This window comes from Mus musculus, chromosome 6 (genome assembly GCF_000001635.26).
Source record: "Mus musculus strain C57BL/6J chromosome 6, GRCm38.p6 C57BL/6J".
Taxonomy (NCBI): Eukaryota; Metazoa; Chordata; class Mammalia; order Rodentia; family Muridae; genus Mus; species Mus musculus.
In genome coordinates, this window is record NC_000072.6 from 145,385,659 (window position 1) to 145,406,132 (window position 20,474).

General features: G+C 45.4%; 1 protein-coding gene and 1 pseudogene across 16 annotated transcripts in view; one reads left to right on the plus strand and one right to left on the minus strand.

Annotated features, from left to right (window-relative positions):
• The first annotated feature begins 1,966 nt into the window (after window positions 1-1,966).
• Window positions 1,967-6,566, plus strand: 1700073E17Rik (RIKEN cDNA 1700073E17 gene; annotated as a pseudogene). The gene has a single exon (NR_003625.1). The product of NR_003625.1 is annotated as an RIKEN cDNA 1700073E17 gene (transcript).
• Window positions 3,656-20,474, minus strand: part of Lmntd1 (lamin tail domain containing 1) — a 61,454-nt gene continuing 44,635 nt past the window's right edge. For 11 of the 15 annotated variants that reach the window (XM_017321792.2, XM_006506985.4, XM_017321788.2 and 8 more), the window contains 3 exons: window positions 18,795-18,967; window positions 11,661-11,718; window positions 7,796-8,696 (listed from right to left, as the gene is read on the minus strand). In XM_017321792.2, coding sequence (XP_017177281.1) covers window positions 11,690-11,718; window positions 18,795-18,967 — 202 coding nt within the window. In that variant the 3' untranslated portion in view covers window positions 7,796-8,696; window positions 11,661-11,689. Of the gene's footprint in view, window positions 4,553-7,795; window positions 8,697-11,576; window positions 11,719-18,794; window positions 18,968-20,474 lie in introns of those variants that run through there. The other 4 variants (XM_006506986.4, XM_006506995.4, XM_006506987.4 and 1 more) reach the window with 3 other exon arrangements.

Sequence of the window (20,474 nt, forward strand, 5' to 3'; positions counted from 1 at the left end):
AACAGTGTCTGAGCTACTCATGAGGTCCATACAAGCACACAATTGAGATAAAATTACAATGGGAAACAGGTCACTAAAACCAAAAGGATGTGAGGCCAGGATGTGAGAGACAGGTGCAGTGACTTCATGCTCTCCCGAGTCTTTGATATGCTTATAAGTTTATTGCCTGAGATTGAGTTCACAGTTTAGATTCTTTCATGCTCTCTAAGCAAAGACTACCAATAAACCCTCAAAGAATCAAAATTTATTTTTCAAAATCTGTTTCCACTTAAGTAAAAAGCTGGTTCAGAAAATATCCCCTGGGCTCTTTGTCCCTTGTTCCCAATTTCCCCAACATTTGAAAGTTTTAGATATCTGTATAATGTGTAATTTATTCTCTTGCAAGCTGCTGTAGTTTCTCTCTAACTCGTCCTTTTAAAAGGAGGGAAACTCTAGTTTCCAAACAAAGCCCTGGCTACAGGGATTCCCACAAGAGGGTTCCCCTTATGGAAGAAGGCAAGTGATAATGCTTTTAAACCTTTCTTTTAAGCTTATTTATTTATTTTTTATTTATTCATTTACTTACCTACTTTAAGACAGGGGCTCTGGTAACTCAGGCTGGCCTTGATCTGATTGTGTAGCCAAGGATAACCCTGATTTCTCAAGTCTCTCTTTTTTTTTTTTTGTCTTACACGGGCTGAGATTACAGGCATTTGCCACGAGGCTCATTTATGCTGTGCTGGGAGTGAAATTCAGGGCTTTGTATATTCAGGCTAGCTCAACAGATGACCCACACTAAATTGTACTCCATGGGAGGGCATTCAGGGAGTTAGCACTTGATTTATACAAAACTGAGAGACTAATGGAGACTTTGGATGCTCACAGTTGTGATCTCACAGGGCACTGCAGGTGACTCAGCTGGGCTGTGAAGAGGGGGCTGGTTCTGCGGCTCTCCAAGCTGAAACTGAAATCAATCTGATCCTGGAATCTCCTCTCAGAGGGACTTAGTAAAACAGGGTGCTCTAAGGTGTGACCCCCAAATGTTCCTGTGTGTTGTGGGCATGCACTAACTTGTCCCTTGGTCTTAGGGAACACCCCCAGCCCAGGAGGACATTTGGAGGCACTGTCCTGGAAACTCATGCTTAGCACTGTAACTAGAAAGGAATCTACCAAGGGTCCCAGAGCTGAGGCTTGACGAGACTCCTGCCAGGATGAAGGGCTATTCTCCTCAGGACACACTTCACAGAGGAAGCAAGGCACACACAGACCATATATTGACCACCGGCAGGGACGTACTCAGATAAACCTTCTTGGCAAGGCCATGGACTCAGAGACAGGAAAAAACTTCCACACAACACAGTCCTCCAACACAACGGAAACCTGAGGTAGAACCTGTTTTGGATTTAGGACGTGTCTTGTCAAGAGTGAGAAGCTAGACACTCGTAGTTAATATAGCATTGCTCCTGGCCTCTGCTTACATACTGTTTCATGGGTATTGTGGGGTTCCAGGGCTGTGTCTTATCTCGAGTGAGTGATGTTGCTGAGTTTTGGTTATTAGGTGCAGTCTTGGCTGTAGTGGACTATGCTATTTTTAGATGTCAGGAAGCTTTTTTTTTTTTTTTTTTTTTTTTTAACTATGTTCACTATACCTCTGTGGGCCGGAGAGGTAACTGGAGATACCTGAAGCTTATGTAATCCTTGGTTTCTGTGTTTTTACTACTGATCTTTGAGGAAAAGGGTTGGGATGGGGGTAGGAGAAGCTTGTTAGGAGAGTGTTTATTGTCCAAAGTCACAGACCTTTCTGGATGTTTATTCCCACTGTGAATGTGGAGTCATCACAGACGTAGGCTGCTGAAGAGATCAGAAGCCAGGAAAAGCCAACACTATCTGTACATTCTTAGAGTCCCTTCTGTTCTCTCCAAAGCATTGTGGCAACTGTTTCTATGGCAACCATGAAACAGAACAGCCCACACAGTTTAGTCAGCTTGGAACTCAGAGGTGATGCCTAATAGCATAATCTCGGCATAAAGTGGAATGGACCGTTTTCTGAAAATGTACAAGTCTACCTGAGTCTGGAGCCGAATGCAGAGATACCGGGGCCCGTGTTCTCAGCAGCTAGACTGTCTACTCCACCCCAAACACTGGTGGTGCCTATGTGGATCATTAGACCCACCAGGGCACGTGAGAAAGTATCCCGTTGAGTAAGGGGTTCTTCTAGACGCTATAGACTGTGGCTTCTCATCTTGCAGATCCTCGACAGGTACTGCCAGAGGTTGGTGGCAAATGTCCTGACCATCTTTAAGTGGTCAGTACGACAGTCTTAAGTTCATCCACAAGTCTGGACAACTGTCCCCAGAGTCCATTTCTAGAGCCTTTTCAGTGTACCCACACAGTAAACATTTTCCCATCCCCTTTTTCCACTCCAGACCCCAGGAAAGCTGGGCCGTGCTCCTGAGCTCTGTAGATTTCTCTCCTGAGATAAAGTGACCCCCACATTCCATGTTCTTTAGCGCCTGGCTTATGTCAGTTCATTCATGTCAATATGCCTGAATGTCACTTTTTATAGCTCAGTAAGATGAGCCTGTATAGTACCACATATTTTAAAAATTAATTTATCTGCCTGAAGGTTTTGAGAAGCAAAAGTAGATAATACGACCAGACTAGAAATGTGTTCCAGTTGTTACAAAAATACACAGTTGAGCTATTTAGAGAATTTCCTAACATGCTACTCTTAGATTAAGATTGTAATTAGTAGATCTTGGGCATACTCACTATGGTGTGGAGCTGTGATTATCTACTCAGTTGTAACTAACACCCAGTGAAGCACACTGCTCTGCGGATCTGTGTGTTTGTGGTGGAGCTTTATGCGACAGCCAGGACTCAGGCCTAATGGATGAATTGATTTCTTGATGGGTTCATAATCAGCTCACCTTTGGTGAGATGTGGGAGGTGGGTTTTGGGGGTGGTGTCACCCTGGCTGAAGGGCCCTAGTGGGCCTGAGCAGGCATGGTGCTGACAGGTCTTGCCTTTCTCTCTCCTCCTTGCTAAACCACAGATTATATTCCTAAAGCTAGCCACCAAGGTCTAGTCCCTTATTAACCATTTCCTCCTCCTGGGGCTGACCACACAGGTCCAGCTATCTAAGTATTGGAGTCTGGTAGCCAGAAGCCCCCTATTGGCTCACCTAGTTAACATATCCAGTTAAAACAAAGCAACTCACCCTGACACGGGCTTCCCCTTTCTCTTGATAAACCTTTATTTTCCTATGGATCATGTGTGTATCCTCTCTATCCAGAGGCAGTCCATTGTCCCTCTGGGGAAGCTATCCCTTCCCTCCTCCCCATAGTCCCTTCCCCTTCTCCCTAGTCCTCTGTCTCCTGTCTGTCTCTTACTCCCTGCCCTTTGTCCCTCCGCAGCAAAGGAATCTCATTTGTGCTGAGAACTTGGTCTCAGTGTGTTCTGTGCAGACTCTGGTCTTTCGCTGGCCATTTCCTGTATGCTCCTCCTTATTGCCCTGCGTCTTTTAAGAAGTGAAGTGACAACACTGTGACATGCCCGATGCTGTTCAAAGAGCACAGGGACAGCGCCCGAGCCACATTCTTGTCCCTTAAGTTCTATTTGTTAGACAGTTTGGTCAGGGGGACAGAGAAGAGATACACGCACACATGCAGGGTGTGCATGAGGAAGGAATCGTTTTTTGTATAGTTTCTGCTCTCGCCATGCTTTTATCATTCATTTTCTCCCATTAATTCAGCCGTGTAACATGCGCACACTTAGGTTATAGCTTTAATGCAGATATGGTGGTATGCAGAGCTTTTCAACTCATAAGATGGTGGCTATTTTACAAGAACCACTTAGGCTGGGCTTTGGGCATGAACATCAAAGTGCTTCTTGGTAGGTCACCAGACTACTCAATGGTTTCTAAAAAGGTTCTGATCTCTCATTCCCTTTGTGTTGGCTCCAAATTAGCTTTTCCTTAAAATGTCTAAGGTGTATCCCAAAGGCACCCAAGACAAAGGGCAAGGAGTAAGAGACAGAGACAGGAGACAGACCGGGGAGAAGGGGAAAGGGCTATGAGAGGGGGGAAGGGATATCTGCCCCTGAGGGACAACAGACTGCCTCTGGATAGAGAGGAGACTGACATGATCCATAGGAAAATGGCGGATAATCAAGGGAAAGGGGAAATCCATGTCAGGATGACCTATAGGAACAGTTATCTCACTTAAAATGGAACGGACAGGAGAAAGTTTGTTTTCCCTCCTGGGATAGGCTGAGGCCTCTGTAATAGCTAGGCAGGAGAGTGCCTAGGCTCTGGTCTCCTCTGTTGGATGAGAGAGTGCTGATACGCCCTGGTGTTATGCGATCTTAAAACCATGTAATAATGTCTTTCACCAGCATGAGCAGAGCCCAGCATGCTGGCTCCTTCGCTCTTCCCACACAGTGTACCATGATGCAGTAAGGGAGAAGCTGGGCAGACAGGATCAGCAAAGGCAGCTGACAGCAACATTGTAGCGAACAGATGGTGGAGACGTGGCGACTGGAGAACTGTGGAAGCTGATAGTCACTTTGGGGGCTGAAAGAAAACAATACAGTTAGTGCAGAGATGGAAGGGTGTCAGGAGACATCCGGGAAAGGCTAAGGCTGGTAGGAAAGGACTGGAGTAAGCACAGGACACACCAAGACCAAGTTCTCAGCACAAAGGAGACTTATTTGCTCCAGAGGGACGGAGGGCAGAAAGTAAGAGACAGGACTATGGAGAACTAGGGGGAAGGGGCAAGGAATATGGGGAGGGGGGAAGAAACGTTTGCCTCAGATGGACAACGCACTGCCTCTGGATAGAGAGTGTCCAGTGTCTGTCCCAACCTTTTGGGTTTCAGAGCTGAGGTGGATCACAGCATTGGATGAAAGCCACAAGACTGATAATCTCTGGCCTTACAAATGCACTGGAGGCTAGAAGCTGATGGCTTCTGGAAACTTAACACTCTCTTGCTTACTCTGTGGTTGAAGACAGCTGGCTTTTTTCCCCCTCTTTAACTCTCTGTGCTTTATTGAATTTTGGGAACTTAACTCTTTATTGCTATTCTGTGCTTCAAAAAAGCACTGAAAACTTAACTCTTTGTGCTTAAATAAGTGCTGATTTCTAGTGAATTAACATGTGTATAGCAGCTGGAAATTAAGTAAAAGGATTTATTAATAGAGCTTCTTTCTCTGGGGAGTCTGCCGGGAGTCCCTGGAGGGCCAGCTGAGAGGCTCAGAGCTTGCTAATGCTTTCTAAACCAGAGAGAAAAGAAAGGGAAAGAGCTCACACAGACAACTCACACTCAGCAAAGTGGAAAATGGCTGCACCACCTTCCTTTATTGGCTTGTTTTTTTATAGCTTTAAGGCAAAAGTTCTCTATGTAAGAAAGAATTACCTCATAGAGAAGATGTTACAAAAAAGGGGAGTTACAGGAAGGTATCGATAACAAGTTCAAAGCAGTGTTTCACACTGTAAGCTCGTTACAAGTTCAGAGCCACAGTTTTTACATGGCCTTGCCTTAACATAGTGCACACCTGTAGCTTCATCTTTGACCCTGAATATTTTCCCTTGAACGCAGATTTGTCCCAAGCCTATTTATTTATCTTTTTATTATAATTATGAAAGCTCATTGTACTTCCTATTATGAAGCCTTTACTTACCATCATGAGGCGTGGGCACATTCTATTCATGAATATAACTTTTCTAGCAAAACAACTAAAACCACCTCTTAAAACTTTCTTCCTCCTCACTCCTTTTCCGGCTGGAAGCATGGAGGATGTTCCAGAGAAGAAAAAGAAGGTTGCCGCTGTGCCAGAAACCCTTAAGAAAAAGCAAAGGAATTTCGCAGAGTTGGAGGTGAATCACCCGAGGAAGAAGTTTGCCCTGAAGACACTGCGAGAGGGAAGGAGGAAGCTCAGCTGTGAGAAGGCAAGGCACTACCACAAGTATAGGCAGACATACTGGACTGCGATTCGGATGGCCAGGATGGCAAGGAGAGCTGGGAACTTCAATGTGCCCGCAGAACCAAAACTGGCCTTTGTCATCACAATCCGAGGTATCAGAGGAGTAAGCCCAAAAGTCCGCAAGGTAGTGCAGCTTCTTCGTCTTCTACAGATCTTCACTGGCACCTTTGTTAAGCTCAACAAGGCTTCAATTATCATGCTGCGGATTGTGGAACCGTACATTGCACGGGGGTATCCCAACCTGAAGTCAGTAAACAAGCTCATTTACAAGTGAGGCTATGGCAAAATCAACAAGAAGCGGATCGCCTTGACAGATAATTCGTTGATTGCTCGATCTCTTGGTACATTTGGCATCGCCTGCATGGAGGATCTAGGTCATGAGATCTAAACAGCTGGAAAAGGATTCAAGAAAGCAAGTAGCTTCCCGTGGCTTCAAATGACCTTCCCACAAGGTGGAAAGAAGAAAAACAGAACTCACGTTGTAGAAGGTGGAGATGCTGGCAACAGGGACGACCAGATAAACAAGCTTATTAGATGGATGAACTAAGGTGTCACCCATGATATTTTTGTAACCTGGTCAGTTAATAAAGTCACAGCTTGGCAAATTGAAGAAAAAAAAAACCCTTTCTTCTTAAGAGTATTTTAATCAAATCAGGAATTACATTAAATCATTCATTCATCTAAACATAATTAATTCCTGGAAGTTCATCTTCATGTTGCTCTTCAGGAAATGTGACCGGTAGGGTGGGTTGATGCCCAGGAATCCTTAGGGTATGCAGTATTGGTAGGAAAGGCACAACAGCTGCGAGAAGCAATCCTGGATGCTCTCACAGCTCCATGGCCATGTCTCTCAAGAGTGCGCCCATCACAAACCATGCAAAGATGGTGGGTCATCTCCAGGACGGTCACCTGCTAGCCTTAGCCTTTCCTAGATTGCTCCTGACAATAGGGGAGGCAGACATGATCCACAGGTAAACGGCAGTTTATCAAAGGAGAGAGGAAACTCTGTGTTAGGATGAGTTGGTTTGTTTTGAATGGCATACAAATTGTGGCAGCCAAAGGGGGCATTGACTGCTGTACTTGAATACTTTGATAACTGAACATTGGTAGTCAGCCTCAAGAGGAAGTAGTCAAATAAAGGAATAGACCTTGGTGGCTAGCTTTAGAAATATAATCTGTGGTTTAGCAATGGGGAGAGAGAAAGGCAAAACCTGTTGGCTCCATGTCTGCCATGCTTGGGTCTGCTAGAGACCTTTAGCTGTCAAGGAAGGTCTCAAGGCAGGTCCGTAGGGGCTCTAAGACATCCTACATCTAGTGTGGGCCATTAGGAATAAGGATCAATGCCCACAGCTCAGTTCACAGAAAGACTTATCACTAGTACTTCATCAGGAGAACCTAATCCAGTGTACAGGATTACCTGCTGAGAATCTGAGCTGTGACTGGTTATGGGTTAACACCCTGAATTAGTGGCATATTCAGTCTACAGATCTAGAACAGTGGTGATGCCTGAGGCCAGAGCTGGTGATGTTTACCTAGACTCATTTCCACCAAGCTCTGTGTTCTGCTCTGTTCTGTAATCAAGTGTGTAATCAAGTGTGCCTCAGAGGGTCAGCAAGTTCATAACAGGTGGCTAGTCAGACAGGAAAAGCCCCCCAAGCCTTACCAGTGTTCTCTGGCTGGTGAAAAGCCCTGATTCTGCAGCATTCTGTGTCCTGCCTCTCGTCCATATACAGCTCTCAGTCCAGTTATCAACTTAGGGGTCACAACCCCTAAATCAGGTTGACCAACCCATACTCAAGAAGCCAGTAATAAAAAAAAAGAGCGAAGTTAAAGGTGTGAGGCAGAGGAAGGTGGTTTATTCAATGTGGCCACATGGGGAGAGGGACAAAGACATCCAGCAACATTCCCTTAGTTCTTTGGGGTCATGAAGTGAAGTCCCAGTCTAAATAGAGGGCTAGAAATATGTATATCTAACTAGTCCTGGTCAAGATGTGGCCCTGCCCAGTATGGACCCAGCCTTGTCTGGGCTTGAGTCTCATCCTGTACATTGGTCTTATGAGTTGTTAGATCTGTGTGAAATCTTTCTCCAAGAGATAAGTTTCCCCTCTGGCTGGTGCCGGTTCCATTGACTAGCATGAGCTTCCTGGAAAATTCTCATTTATCTGGCTGGGGTCTGTTGTTTCAACACCCTGATAGTCGGACTGAGAGACGTGCGCCTCTGCAAGTCTCTTCAGAGTGCCTGCATCACTGCCAGATTGCTGAAGAACTCCCACATGGACTGCACACACTGTCATGCAGGAATTCCATTAGCCAAGACCCCGGGGCAGAAGTTGGGTTTGCTTGTGTTTGTCTCAATAATTGACAATCTATTGGGCTAGCAACACTGAAAGCAAGACCTGGATTCTTGCAGTATTTTGTGAGACTGACGCCCTCAGAGGAGCTAGTCCTTTGGGATATGAATGCTTCCTGTAGGAGCTGGAGAGTTGGCTCCCTGGGTTAGGTGCATACTGCTCTTGCAGGGGACCGGAGCTCTGCTCCAAGCCCGGTTCCCAGCTCCCAGGTCAGCCTCTCGCGTTTAGATCTTCAGGTGGAGAATCTGGCCTGTCTTCTTCTTGAGGACACGCCGAGAGGTCAGTACATGGGGGACACCAGGCTGTGAGGAACAGGCACTCTGTTAATGTCTCACTGTATGGGCCAGAGCGCTCACACATTAGGGCTGCAGTGCTGTTTCCAACCTTGAACCAAAGGATGATGCTAAGTCAGAGAGGTAAGAGCACAGAAATGTGGGGACAAACGGGAGCTTCAGGAAGACCTGGCTGTGCCTTGTCCTTGTCTTTTAGAGGAAACACTTAAAACACCAGAAAGCTGCCTGGCTCAGCTATGTTTCTATTGCTGTGATTAGAATCCGTGACCAGTCAATTATGAAAGAGGTGTTCATTCAGGCTTACAGTTTCAGAGGGTCAGGGTCAGGATCATCAGTAAGAAGCCAGGCAACAAGCATGTAGGCCTGACATGGGCACCACGGTTGGGAACTACTTGAGACACAACCTTGAGGCCGAAAGAGTTAAACGGGCCTGATGTGGCCTTTTGGAATCTCAAAGCCAGTGACATAAAAACTTCTCCATCAGGGTCTGTCAGAAGCCATCTAGGAAAGGCTAAAGCAAGCAAGTGAGCTTTCAGGAGATGGCCCACCATTTTGTAACACTGTGATGGGTGAGCGCTGAGATACAAGAAGTCTCCTCAGAGACTTCATGGCAGGATTGCTTCTTGCTGCTAATAGACCTTTCCTATCACTATCACATAGCTTAATGATTCCTGGGCATTAGCCCACCCTATTGGACAAATTTCCTACATATCAACATGAAGATGAACTTTCATGAATTAATGCTGCTTAGATAAATTGACGATTTCATAATTCTTGATAATGATTTTCTAAATGTATTCAAGCAATTTCAAGCCCCCTATAAAATAGCTGTAACCAGAGCTCCATGAACCTTTCTGTGTCACGGGCTAAACGCAGTAGGAAAAGAAAGCAGGCTTGGATCAAGGAAGATATTCCTTCTAGGTTAGGTGTGAGACCATTGTCTGGTCACTAAAGGTCACAAAATGGGAATGGACAATTTATTGTAGGTGCCAGGGCAGACATTAAAATCTTGACTAGTTTAAGTGTATAAGACTGCAAAATAATAAAACACAAGAGCCAGGCGTGGTGGTGCACACCTTTAATCCCAGCACTCGGGAGGCAGAGGCAGGCGGATTTCTGAGTTCGAGGCCAGCCTGGTCTACCAAGTAAGTTCCAGGACAGCCAGGGCTACACAGAGAAACCCTGTCTCGGAAAAACAAAACAAAATAAAACAAAACAGCAACAACACAAAAACAAAACAAAACAAAAAAAACCCACAAGGCAGATGATTTGTCTCTTGACAAAACAGTGCTAACTTGTGACATAGAAATTATTGCTTTAAACTATAATGAACGTATGGGGGGGGCTAGTAACAGATAATGAATGCTTAGTGATGTACTAGTCTGAATGGAAAGACGTAAACAATGCTGCCGTTATTCCTTAAGACTTATTGATTCACGACATGAATCATCGCCTTACTGTGAGCTTACTGGAATGTAAAAGTATTTAGAAAACCATGCAATCAATTACCCCGTTTTAACTGTTCTACCTGTTGTACGAGGTAAGTTTTAGAGGAAGTATAAATACTGTCTCTAAAACAGAAATAAAGTTTGTTGGAGCTTTTCTTTCTCTGCTCTGTCCAGAGCAGGCGCTTTCTCTTCATGCACGATCTTCTTTTCCTTTTTCTCTGGCTCACAAAGAGTTAATGAACTCTGACCCTCTCACCCAATCAGTGAGGGGACCTCCAGTCAAAGAAAACATACCCCTAGCCACTAACTTCTTTTTAAATATGTATATATGTTTTATTTTTGATTAAAATAGTTTTTCACTTGTTTACTTTATATCCTGCTCACTTCCCCCTCCTAGACACCCCTCCCATAATCCTTTCCCTATATCCCCCCTTTCTCTTCTAAGTGGGTGGGGGTCCCCTGGGTATTCCCCCCCCCCCACCCTTGGACACTTGGAGCTCACAGAGTCTGAACCACCAACCAAAGAACATACTTGGGCTGGACCTAGGCCTCCCGCTCATATGTAGCAGATGTGCAGCTTGACCTTCATGTAGGTCCTGACCAACTGGAGCGGAGGCTGTCCCCAGAGCTGTTGCCTGTATGTGGGATTCTAGCTGGATTGCCTTGTCTGGACTCAGTGGGAGAGGGAACGCCTAGCCTCCTAGATCCCCTGCTGCTAACAGAAGTTAATGGTCAGAAACCAGTAACAACAGTAAGAGAGTTATAAGGCCAGAGATCATCAGCTTTTGGCCTTCATCCAACGCTGTGTCCCACCTCAGTACCTAAAGGCTGGGGCTAGTCCCTGGCAAGGGACATGGCTCTTAATCTTTCCCAAACAACTCTACTAACTGTAGATCAAGACCTAGACATTGGAGCTTACGGGGTCTATTTTCATCCACACCACCACATGGGCTTTGCCAGACTCTTCCTCATGAATGGTATTGACATCACCAAAAGATGAACTGACTGCTTCAATGATGCTAAGTTGTGAGGCAACTAGATCCCAGAAGATGGCACTCCTGCCCTTCCTTCCAACACCACTGACATGTCCTAGGACAGAGCCCTGCAGTTTCCATAGTGCAATTAGCATGTTGCTCACGTGTCATGAACCATGTTGTTTTACATGCAGAGTTCCAATCCTAGCTTTCAGTGGCCTATTACTTACCTATGAACAAAAATAAAATGAAGGTCGAGGCAACAGAAATGTTTGTCAGAAAATTAGAGAACACAGGCTTCTGGGTGTTGGGGTGCACACCTTCAGTCTCACCCCTCAGGAGGCAGAGGCAGGTGGATCCTTGTGAGTTGGAGACCAGTATATTCTACATAGCAAGTTATAGGTAGCTTTGTCACCAGACCCTGTCTTTTAAAATAATAAAAGAAAGAAGAAAGGGAAAAAAAGAACCACCCATGTCCGGCAGAATTCCAAACATCTTATCATATCTGGAGGCTGAAGCAGGAGGATTAACAAGTTTGAGGACAGCTTCGGTCATAAAGCGAGACCCTCAAAAATTTATTGCAATTATTTGTGGAATATTTTGTTATAAAGCAACTCTACAATAGTTACTCACGTTCACAGATTTCATGGCTTTCCATTTTCTTATGACTTTGCTTTCTTTTTCTTGGTCCCTAAAAGTACAAAGGGCAGGAGTTCAGGTCCATGTTCCAATGTTGACTTTTCACAGGGGAAAGAATTGTCAAATGGGCTCTGAGCACCAGGGTTTTCTTTAACTGGAAGAAATCTGTGGCTTGAAGGCTGTGTTTAATGGAGACTTGAAGCAAGTAGCTTAGCAACCACTTGAGGAAACAGTTTTCAATTATTGTTAAGTCTGTACTTTCAGTGAATAATTTAAAAGGAGGCTTATTCAAAATATAATCAAAACCGAGAAAAGAACATGACCCAGGAAGGTGTGTGTGTGTGTGTGTGTGTGTGTGTGTGTGTGTGTGTGTGTGTGTGTGCGCACATAATCTATTCTGAGCACTGCATGTAGACTGTCAGGCTTGAGTGTCAGCACAGGGCTGGTTCCCCAGTCCTCCTCTTACATTGTAAGAGATTGTACCAAGTTGCTTCTAAATATATGTATAGCCCAGGCTGGCTTTAAACTGCCCACTCTCCTGATCAGCATCTTGAGCGACATTTTAAAGCAGAGAATTGTAGAAAAACCACGATGCTTGTACAGTTTCCCCAGTGATTTCTGCATTCACACCTACCACAGTGAGACAGTGACCAGGGGAGGGGACATGAAGGTTACAGGGAAATGTGCAGGCAGAGGAGGACACTGTCTCCTGCTTGCCACCTTAGTCAAGGCTGAGGTGACATGTGCCCTTCACTCTCAGCAATCTGTGGGGCTCGGTTGCTGATCTTGCAGATGTTCAAGGCTCTTGTATTAGTGGCAGGCTTTGTGTATGCACACACCATTCTCTGGTACATCCACACTGTAAAACATATCTGCAGTACTTGTAAAAACTATATACAGTGTGAACATTCCGCATGGCATTGCGGTGCTGTTTAAGTAATAAGGACAGTCTATGAGGTTGGTATTTTATTTCTGGACATCTTCTTTCTGTGGTTGGTCAAGTCTGGTATTAGTTTCATCTGTGAGTGAACCTTGAAGCTAGGAGAGGTGGTTGTACCTAAGAGGAACTGGAGGGTTAGTGTGTAATCACACTGTTTACATTGGAGCCAATGTATCACACTGAAGAGTGGTGAACACATTGTCAGCAAGGACGGATCACTTCTTTGTGGGAGATGAGGTCACGTATTGTGTCAACAAAGTAAAAAATAAGTATAGGCTGGTCCTGCCTTCAGTCTCAGTATGGAGGCAGAGATGAGATACCAAGAGGCAACAGCTGAAGGATGCCCTGGCTACACAGTAAGTTCCAGGTCTGTTTGAGTCATATAGTAAAAGTCTCAAAAAAGCCAACACCAACCAAGCAAAACAATCTAAGACGATAGTGAGGTACTCTGGAAACAACAGGAAAAGCCCCTCGGCCATGCTGTCAAGTTCAGAATCACCAGGTTTTACCAGCGTCTGCTTACAACAGAGCACCCCGGGCTCTGTCGTGAGGGTGTGATGGACAGGCAGGCCCAAGGTGGGGCAGGGATGCAGTCAGCAGGGACTTTCTCGGCTACCAACAGTTTTCTGAAGCCAGTGAGTCAGGATTCTGTTTAGCACAGCACAATATAAACTTCCTGAGTGTCCATGGAACTGTGTTGCAGCTAGGGTTCCAAGGTATTTGCCACAGGCAGTAGTATAGGCCATAGCTTAGATGTAGAAGAAAGTAGGGCATCACTGACTGTCTTCTAGAACGCTCCGTGGGCATGCAATAGATTCTGTATGTGTTTCATGTATGCCCTTGATTCTGGCTGGTCTGAGCATGAGGGGTTTGAACTCCGAAAGCCTGTACCCCAAGAACAAAGGAAGCAGCTCCTCAGCCATTCTCAGGAACTCCCCCGGGTTGTTCTGTTCTTGAGTCTTGGAGTGAGATGGTAATGTCTTGGGTAATAAAAGCCAAAATGTTTAGCCCCTTATTAACGGGAATGTTTTGAATTCTCAAAATTGTATTTTTAATTGAGTGATGTTAATGGACCATTAATGGCACAATTCTCCACAAATGGGGTTATACTTCTTACTAAAGAGCTGGGGTACACTCCTCACTAAAGAGCTGGGGTACACTCCTCACTAAAGAGCAGGTTATAGTATGTGTGTGATGTTGAACTGTTTGGAGATAAAAGATCCAGTTATGATGTGGCTGGTTATTTTATTAGGATTATTTGGCTGTTAAAGAGACACCTGTAGGGAAGGGCTCACGACGATACTCTCACTCAAATGTTCTTTTATTTTAAAAAAGTTATAAAATCACATTCTGGAAGTCAACAGAGAGGCTACTATCCTCAAACACAGGGGTAACTTCTTTCGCTTAGTATAAGTGTTCTCAGTTTGATAAGGGAACACGGACAACATTTGGGCACTCTGCACACACAGTTGTGTTCATATGTACATGCATGTGTGTGTGCACACAGGCACACACATGACAAATATTCTGCCAGCCTTAGAAATGTGATTGCAGACATTGCAAATTTTTAGTACAATAAATTTAAACCACATAAAACAAGCAAGTAGCAATGAACAGGGCAGGTGCTAGCCTGGACACATGAAGGACATGTACATCAAACCTGCATTGGTGGCAGTTTCTTATGGAAAAATACCTTGAGCCAAAGACAAACTTGCCAGAGCTAATGAACTAATGAGTCATGCCCCACGTTCATCTTAGGTAAAGTCCCTGGTCCTTCTGGTGTGCGCTGGTCTGCTGCCCTGAGCAGACCTTGGGTGCTGGCTCTGCACCTGGTCCAACAACACCTAGAGGAAGCTTAACTCGCAGGTGCTCTAAAAAGCCCAGGATCATGGGTGAGGAGGCTACAACATCTGCCCCAACACAGGGAGTAACTGGGACCAGGGGGATCCAGATTGCAGGAACCCGTCTGCCAAGTGGCACAGCTTCCTTCCAGTCTGAGCCAGTTCCCTGAGCAGACCTTGCGCATTAGCTCTGCACCCAGTCCCACAATACCTAGAGGAAGCTTGACTCTCAGGTGCTCCAGCATGCCCAGGATCATAGGATCACAGGATCGCTGGAGCTTGGTCACACCAGGATCTCAGGATCCCAGAGGCAGCTCGACTTCTAGGAGCTCTGACACACCCAGGATCTCAGGATCACAGGATCCAAGAATCACAGGATCATAGAGACGGCTGGCCTCTGAGGAGTTCTGACACAACCAGGATCACAGGAAGGACAGGCTCCAGTCAGATACATCAAGGGCAGGTAGCACCAGAGATAACAAGATGGTGAGAGGTATATCCATCCACATGTAAAGTTATAGGGGATGAGGAAGTGGGCTTTCTAGAGAAGGCAGGGAAACTCAATCAGATGCTGCACACGCACAGCTGAGCTAGCACACATATGGATAACGGAGGACTAAACATTTGACCAGTCCTCTCGAAGCAGCCATTGTACCTGGTATATACACACAGGCAAGAGGATGGCAGTAGATACAGGATACTTTTATGTGACTGCAGAATGAGGCAATATGGGAATAGAAAAAAAAATGTATCAAAATTGAGTGTTACAGTATCAGGATCAGATCTCCATGTAACATTTAAGTCCTTTATGTTGCATGATTATGTCACAAACAGCAGACACTTAGTGCAGTGTCCTTCTGGAAGTGAAAAGGCAAAGCAGCCACAGAGCTCTGGTCTACAAATCCTCACACGTGCAGTTAGTGTTCAAAAGGACCAGAGTGGTGCACGTTGGCCTTCCTGCTCGGATGGGGAGGTGTCCTGGGACTCAGAAGCCCAGGAACCACACAGTTCTGTGAGGAGAAGGTTTCTCAGTGGAAAGGCATCCTGAGACAAGGGAGCCAAGGAACCACGCAGTGCTGAGGAAGCCTCCTCAGCAGAGGTGTTGCAGCTCCCAGGGGAGGCTACCCCAGCTGAGCTCAGGAGCTCTGGAGCCTCAGCCCCGCCCCTTCTCTTTGCTTCTTTGCTTCTTTCCATTGCTTCTTGTCTTCTTGCTCTCTTCTGACCAGAGAGTTATGCCAGGCAGCAAGTGTCATAAAAGAGATTTATTGGCGGTCCCTGGAGGGAGCAGACAGCAGGGGATGGAGTTTTCTAGGGCAGAGGTTACAGGGTGAGGATTGTGTGGGATTTCAAGTCCCGGGCTTGAGGGAGCTCAGGGATTGGTGGGATTTCCTGCTCAGACTTTTCATCTAAAGTTAGCAGAATCTGGGGAAAGTACTGTTGATGACCTCTGTGACAGTAACAGAGGCTAGAAACACCTTTATGACAGTTAGGGATGTCTGAGGGGAGGGGCCTGGCCACTTTCCTGCCTTGGGAGTTTACAAAGTTTAAAAAAGCATACAAACGCTACAAAGTTTACAAAGGACAGGAAGAGCCCTCTCTTCCCTCTCTTGGTTTGAGTAGTGAGGATAGCCAACATAGTGGTCTATCAGCTCAAAACTAGAAAGCTGGTTAAAGTCTTCCAGATTTGTGGATGTTCTGTAGTAAAGTCATCTTGACAAAATATTAACACCTGTTAACTGGGAGTGGTTAGCATAGAGGTGATTTTTACATTCTTTATTTTTTAAAAAAAAAAGTGGCTGGAATGAATGTCAGGACAGCCTCATCTACACAGAAGAAACCCTGTCTCCAACTGCCCATCCCCTCAGCCCAAATATTAACTAGGTGTAGGGTATGTAGATGTTCCTTTAAATTATCTTACTCTTTAGTCTCTAAGCTGCTGTATTGTATGTATTTAAGATATAACTAAAGGCAAAAATCATTATTCTCTCTTCCAGAGTGTCTTTCTTCTGCAATCCAACAAACGCCTGTCATAGACTCATGGATCTGAGTTGGTGATGAAAAGGAATTTATCTTCCCAGCTGTTTGTCAATCATTTAGAACTTGTCTGTTGGTGATTTTCTTTTGCAACAGGAAACAAAAGGGGGCTCTGGTAATTCTGATGCGTATTTATCTACGCGTATTTACAGTTTCACGTATAGAAATGTAAAACTTGTGTAATACTGAGTTACTTCATAGTTGAGGAAACACAGTCACACATACAAGTAGTATGTGGTTTTATGAAAATGGATTAGCCTTAAAGTCGATTATTTATTGATTATTATTATTAACATATTATTCCATTTCTAAAAGGCGCTATCATGGTGTGCATTATTTCTCAAGGAGGTGCTAGCAACTCTACAAACATGGTGGCTTTTGGTGTTTTATGTGGTTGCATTGAGGGGTCTTAAAGGTCACAGACAAGTGTGGTTGGGGGGGTATCAGGGCTGTGAGTGGGGAGCATGGCTGTTTCTCTCCTCGCCTCAGACAGAGCTGCTGTGTGCTGTACCTTTCGATTCTGCCTAAGATTTATTTTTAAATTCATCCTTCTGCCAAACAGGAGTGTGTGGCCTTTCCCGATAACAGTGCTGTGTGAAACAAACAGTGTGTTTCAATGCTGGGGTCTGGTTCCTTTTCGGTCCAGCCTTCCTCAGATTGTTTTCCTCAAGAACCTGGGACATCTGATGAGCCTCAAGTACTCTTTCTCGGGAGAAGTCACATAGACACAAGATTGCAGCAAATACAGCAGGTTCATTCAGATGTGAAGATGTAACCAGTCTGGGTTAATAATGTCACCTCAGCCAGGCACAGTAGTTCATGCCTATAGTCCCAGCACTCAAGAGGCTGAGGCAGAGGCTCAAGAATTCAAGGCCATCCTGGGACATCCAGGTGGCCCTAACTCAGAAACCAAATTTGTACAGTGTGGTTCTGGTGTTAAGGTCCTGTCCCCCAAATTGGTTCTTGATTAATCAATATAAGATGCCAGGGGTCAATTGCTGGGTGGAAGGAAAGAGGTGGGACTTCTGGGTCCCCACAGGCAAGCGAAGAGATGCAGGGGAGGAAAAGGGTATTTGCCATGCTTCCAGGCGGGGGAGGGGAGGGAGAAGAAGCCATCATCCATATGAGAGCTTGGGTGGAGTGGCTATCAGCCACTTCCCAGACTGGGCCTGGGACAGCAGAGGGGCATATTAGAGACATAACTAAGTTGAGGGCAGATTTAGGGTACTGAGCAGGGAGTGTAAAGAAGTGGGGAGACAGCCGAGGAAGGCTGAGAAGAGCCAATAAGGCAGGTTGGAATTGAGCTAGGTGTGTGTATATTCTCTGGGCAGGGGCTGGAGCTTAAAATGGGGGGGGGAGGGTAGCAAAAACTATATGCAAATCAAATCAAAACAAACCTCTGAACATCTACCTTGAAACTCCTTTTTAGTATAGGATGCCAGGCAGAATGAGAATAGCAACTTGGGGTTACTGTTGGGGTGTGCTGGGGTGTAGTGGGTATTTTTTGCCACCGCATAACATGTAGGACTGTTTTTTAAAAAAATACAAGATTTTTTTTTTTTTTTTTACCAGCCCTCAAGAACTATAACAGGAGGCGGAGGCAGGAGAACTGTCATGAGTTCAGTCTAGAATATACAGTGAATTTCAGGCCACCTTGGGATATAGAGTGAGGTGTTTTTTTTCCAAAAATAAACACCTATTTTCCAAAATTACCTCCCTCCCCAAAATCCCATGCTAGCCACATGGGTCTTTGACTGTCTGGTTCAATAACAGATGTTTATGGAGCTACCATAAATGTTTTGGTTACCTCAAAACAACATGTGCGAGTGGATAGCCTACAATCCTTGTTCTAAGAGCCTTTGTTACAGTTTTGATGAAGGGTCTCACAAGGGTTCATTATTGAAGCTGAGTCCCCACGCAAACAGTGCTTAGAGGTAAGGACTGAGGTGGTAAGCCGATTAGGAGGTGCTCAGACCTGAACAGTCTCAGAGGATGGACCTGGGGAGGGGCTGGACAGAGGATGGAGAGCCTCTGTGGCTGTGTCTTCCCCTGACACTGCTCCATTCTGCTTCCGGGTCACCAGGAGGTGAACAGTTTTTCACCACCATCAGTCTGTCATGGTAAACCACATAGGTCTCCCCAGCCTTCCATGAACCAAAATAAATATATTTCTTTGAACTGTTTCTCTCAGGAATTTGTCACTGAGACAAACACTGACACAGTCTGGCACGTAGGTCTGAATAGTTTTTAACACTCAGCAACCCCCCCCCCCCCCGCCCTGCCTCCCCCGTAATATGTGTGCTTTTGACTTACCTGGGTCTGGTTTGGGCTTGGTTGGCTGAGGCTTGAGCTGTGTATCTAAACTGCTTTCGGAAATGTCCGAGTCATGTGAGTCAATCAGAGAGCTGTACGGATGTGGAGAAGTGTTGGGATTGCGGCACCAGGGGCTCTTATTGGGTAAGACAGTTGGCGGGATTTCCTTTTCTCTGTAACAAGACAAAATCCAATTTGAATTCTAAAGGAAATTTATGCAGTAGCATGGGTATTGGAAGTGCAATTAAAGAGAAAGCCTATTTAAAAAAAAAAAACCAACCAAACAAAAGTTGGCTGTAGAGTTGACTCATCAGTTACCAGTATTGGCTGCTCTTCCAGAAGAGCTTCAGTTTCCAGCACCCACAATGGTGGCCTTTAACCACCTGTAACTCCAGTTCCCAGATGCCCTCTTCGGGAATCTGTGAGTACTGCATGCACATAGTACACAGACATATGTGCAGACAAAATACCCATGCACATAAAAATGAATCATAAAAACATTTAAAAGGTTGTAGGCCTTTTTATTGACAAGTGCTGCTTATAAGAGATTCTCACGACAAGCCACTATTTTCAAAAGCAAAGAGAACATGTTAGAGTGAAGGGACTCACCCAGTTAGAGCTTTTAAGTGTAAAAGAAACAAGAACACCCTTTGAAAGCTATTTTATGAGACCAGGCTTTGGAGTGAGGAGGAAGCTAAAGACACAAATTCTGAAGGTGGCAGGACCAGGTGAGAATGCCATCTTATATCCTGGGTCCCTCAGAGACCTGTCTGTGCAGGAGAGCTCATGGGCTGCAGAAGCAACATAGCTTCTGGGACAGGGTCCCTTTCAGGCCTTAATCTTCAGCCAGGAGGCAGAGTTGAGCTCCAGACCTCTGTGCACATTCCCTGCAAGAGGGGAGCTTGCCTGCAGAGAGTACTCTGACCACTGAGACTCAGGAGAGAGTTGGACTACTCCCAGGAGTGCTGACAGAGGCTAACAGAATCACAGGAGGAACAAGCTCCATCCAGAGACAGCTATAACAACTAACGCCAGAGATTACAAGATGATGAAAGGCAAATGTAAGAATCTTACTAACAGATTTTCCAGGCCTCAGGAATGGCGGGAGCCATCTTGGTTCCGGGACTCCGCCGAAAAGTAGTCTGCACAGGTGAGAGTGTGCACACAGAAGCTAACAGCTTCTGTGACAGGCCAAAGCAACACAGCTTCTGGGAAAGGTCCTGTTTTGGGCCTTCATCTTCGGCCAGAAGGGAGGTCCAAACACCAGATATCTGTGCACCTTCCCTGTAAGAGGAGAGCTTGCCTGCAGAGAGTGCACTGACCACTGAAACTCAGAGGAGAGAGCTAGTCTCCCAGGTCTGCTGATAGAGGGTAACAGAATCACCAGAGGAACAATCTCTAAACAGAGAAAACTATAACAACTAACTCCAGAGATTACCAGATGGTGAAAGGTAAACGTAAGAATCTTACTAACAGAAACCAAGACCACTCACCATCATCACAACCCAGCATTCCCACTTCGCCCAGTCCAGAGCACCCCAACACACCCGAAAAGCTAGACCCGGATTTAAAAGCATATCTCATGATGATGGTAGAGGACATCAAGAAGAACCTTAACAACTCACTTAAAGAAGTACAGGAGAACACTGCTAAACAAGTAGAAGACATTAAAGAGGAAGC